The 3189-nt window shown below is 50.8% G+C and overlaps 1 protein-coding gene across 1 annotated transcript in view; it reads right to left on the reverse strand.

The window, feature by feature from the left end:
• TULP2 (TUB like protein 2) overlaps positions 1–3189 on the reverse strand; it is a 15288-nt gene that overhangs the window by 5828 nt on the left and 6271 nt on the right. Inside the window, exons 7-8 of the mRNA XM_017500502.2 lie at positions 2626–2747; positions 1013–1324 (exon numbers count right to left, since the gene is read on the reverse strand). Coding sequence (XP_017355991.1) covers positions 1013–1324; positions 2626–2747 — 434 coding nt within the window. The remainder of the gene's footprint in view (positions 1–1012; positions 1325–2625; positions 2748–3189) is intronic.

Consider the following 3189-nt stretch of genomic DNA (forward strand, 5'->3'; position numbering starts at 1 on the left):
TTTGATACAAGGTCTGGCGCGATCTCTGCCTCCTGGACTCAAGCCATACTCCCACCTCAGCCTCCCAAGTAGCTGGGACTACAGGTGGGCACCACCATGCCCAGCTAATTTTTTTGTTTTTTTGTATTTTGTATTCTAAAGACAGGGTTTCACCATGCTGCCCAGGCTGATCTTGAACCTGTCAGCTCAAACGATCTGCCTGCCTTGGCCTCCAGAACGCTGAGATTACAGGCATGAACCACCATGCCTGGCCTTTCTTTTTTTTTTTCTTTTTATTTATTTATTTATTTATTTTTTCAAGATGGGGTTTCACCATGTTGGCCAGGGTGGTCTTGAACTCCTGACCTCAGGTGATCCACCCACCTCGTCCTCTCAAAGTGCTAGGATTACAGGTGTGAGCCACCATGCCCTGCTCTTTTTCTTTTTTTTGAGATAAGAGTTTCACTCTTGTTGCCCAGGCTGGACTGCAATGGAGTGATCTCGGCTTACCCCAACCTCCACCTCCCGGGTTCAAGAGATTCTTCTGCCTCAGCCTCCCAAGTAGCTGGGATTACAGGCACGAACTACCAAGCCTGGCTAATTTGTTTTGTATTTTTAGTACAGACTGGGTTTTTCCATGTTGGTCAGTCTGGTCTCAAACTCCTGAGCCCAGATGATCCGCCCGTCATGGCCTCCCAAAGTGCTGGGATTACAAGCGTGAGCCACCGAGCCTGGATATATATATTTTTTTTTTTTTACAGAGTCTCACTGTGTTGCCCAGGCTGGAGTGCATGTCACAATCACGTCTCACTGCAGCCTCGAACTCCCAGACTCAAGGAGTCCTCTCACCTCAGCCTCCGGAGTAGCTTGGACTACAGGTGCATAGCACCATGTCTGGCCAGTATTTGGATTTTTTGTGAAGACTAGGTTTTGCCATGTTGTCTAGGCTGATCTTGACCTAACCCATAAAGGAGTGGGATTTCCCCTGGGAGGTGGGGCTTACTCCAAAGGCTGCTGAGCCAGCTGACTGAACCTTCAGCCCGTTGGGGTTCTCCAGGTAGAGGTAGTAGAGGGGGAACAAGCCCTTGTCCACGCCGCGGTTGTCGCGGTTGATGTAACACTGCATCCTGATGCCCTGGAGCGCCGGCCGCAACACGTAGGCTTTCTTATCCTCGCCCAGCAGAGGGCAGGGGAAGCTGATTGCAAAGGAGGCTTTGCGATTCATATGGTCGTCGCGCATGCCGCCCTCGCCTTCAAGGACCCTGGACAACTTTTTCTCGATTGCTGCTGAGGAATTCGTCCTTGTAGATTCCGACGCCTCTTTCTTCTTTTCCAAGTCTTCTTCCTAGCCCGGGCACCAAATTCAAAGTCGAGGAACAACCGCGCCCGCAGACTTGCTCACTACTGATTGGCCATCCCAGCCCCACAGTCCCGCCTCCTCCCGCCCACGTTTCCTGCTTATTGGTCAAACAGCTCAGCCGGCCCACCCAGCCACACCCTCAATGTTAATTGGCCAGTAGATTGGCTTTCCTCGGCGGCCACACCCACTGCACCTGCTGATTGCAGAATTCCTTTGAAAGCACGGCCCATTTCGTTAGACGCTGTTAGTTTCATCTAGACAATATAATGCAGGCCAGATCTTTCCCCAAGAGAAACCATACTGCACTTTCACCAACACCAAAGTGAGTGCCAATTGGCCCTTTTCTTTCTTTCTTTTCTTTCTTTCTTTCCTTCTTTCCTTTCTTTCTTTCTTTTTTCTTTTCTTTATCTTTTCTTTCCTTCTTTCTCCCTCTCTCCCTTTTTCTCTTTCTCTCTTTCTTTTATTTATTTATTTTTAGACAGAGTCTCTGTCGCCCAGGCTGGATTGCAGCGGTGCCATCTCAGCTCACTGCAACCTCCGCCTCCCAGGTTCAAGCAATTCTCCGGCCTCAGCCTCCCGAGTAGCTGGGATTACAGGCTCGCGCTGCCATGCCTGGCTAATTTTTGTATTTTTAGTAGAGACGAGGCTTCACCAAGTTGGCCAAGCTGGTCTCGAACTCCTGACCTCAGGTGATAGGCCTGCCTTGGCCTCCCAAAGTGCTGGGATTACAGGCGTGAGCCACCGCGCCATGGACTGTATTTTTTTTTTCGAGACCGAGTCTTGCTCTGTTGCCAGGCTGGAGTGCAGTGGTGCAATCTCAGCTCAGTGCAACCTCTGCCTCCTGTGTTCAAGCAATTCTCCTGCCTAGCCTCCCGAGTAGCTGGGACCACAGGTGCATGCCACCACACCCGGCTAATTTTTGTAATTTTAGTGGAGACAGGGTTTCACCATGTTAGCCAGGATGGTCTCGATATCCTGACCTCGTGATCCGCCCGCCTCGGCCTCCCAAAGTGCTGGGATTACAGGCGTGAGCCACAGCGCCTTGCCTCATGGACTGCATTTTAATGTCCATGCTCATATCAAGTCAAATCGTCTAATTTGATAAATGGTACACACACACACACACACACACACACACACACACACACACACGAGTCTCTGCTAGATTAATCACCACCAGAAAAAAGGGCTTCTGATTGGGCTGCAGAATTTTAGCTCCACCCTCCCCAGAGGTCTGAGGCTAGCCCCCCTCTTCCTACACCTTGAGGGGCTGTGCCTCTTCCCACCTTTTGGAAGGCCAAGTTTTCCTGTCCCCGGTCACCATCCATTCCAGGGTTTGGTCCCATTTTGGGTGCCTTGTATGCATCTCCGACATCCTGGGATTCACTCTCACCCTCTGCATCGGTCTCTAAAGGATGGAAGAAGCCGGGACTAAGCTCAGGACATCTGGGTTCCAGGAGTGAGGGACATCATCATCAGTGCTAGCTAGAGAAGGCCAGAACTCCTGGGTTCTCAGTCCCTACTCATTACTCAGCGACCTCACTTGCAACATCCTCCTCCTCCCCCAGGTGCATGGAAGTCTACAAGGGCCAGAGTTTCTGACTACTCTGGGCCTAAGGACAGGGAGGGGTTAGGGTCTTCCCTTTTCTTTGTCTCAGACAAAGCATCAGAGACTGAAAAGCTAAGATGGGGGAATGGAGTTTGGGGTGATAAGAGTTCTGTTATTGAAATCATTGGCTGTCTCATGAGAATAAAAAGAAAAAAAAGTCGACCGGGCGTGGTGGCTCACGTCTGTAATCCAAGCACTTTGGAGGCCAAGGCGGGTGGATCACCTGAGGTAGGGACTTCAA

This window comes from Cebus imitator, unplaced genomic scaffold (genome assembly GCF_001604975.1).
Source record: "Cebus imitator isolate Cc_AM_T3 unplaced genomic scaffold, Cebus_imitator-1.0 Scaffold266, whole genome shotgun sequence".
NCBI classification, from domain to species: domain Eukaryota; kingdom Metazoa; phylum Chordata; class Mammalia; order Primates; family Cebidae; genus Cebus; species Cebus imitator.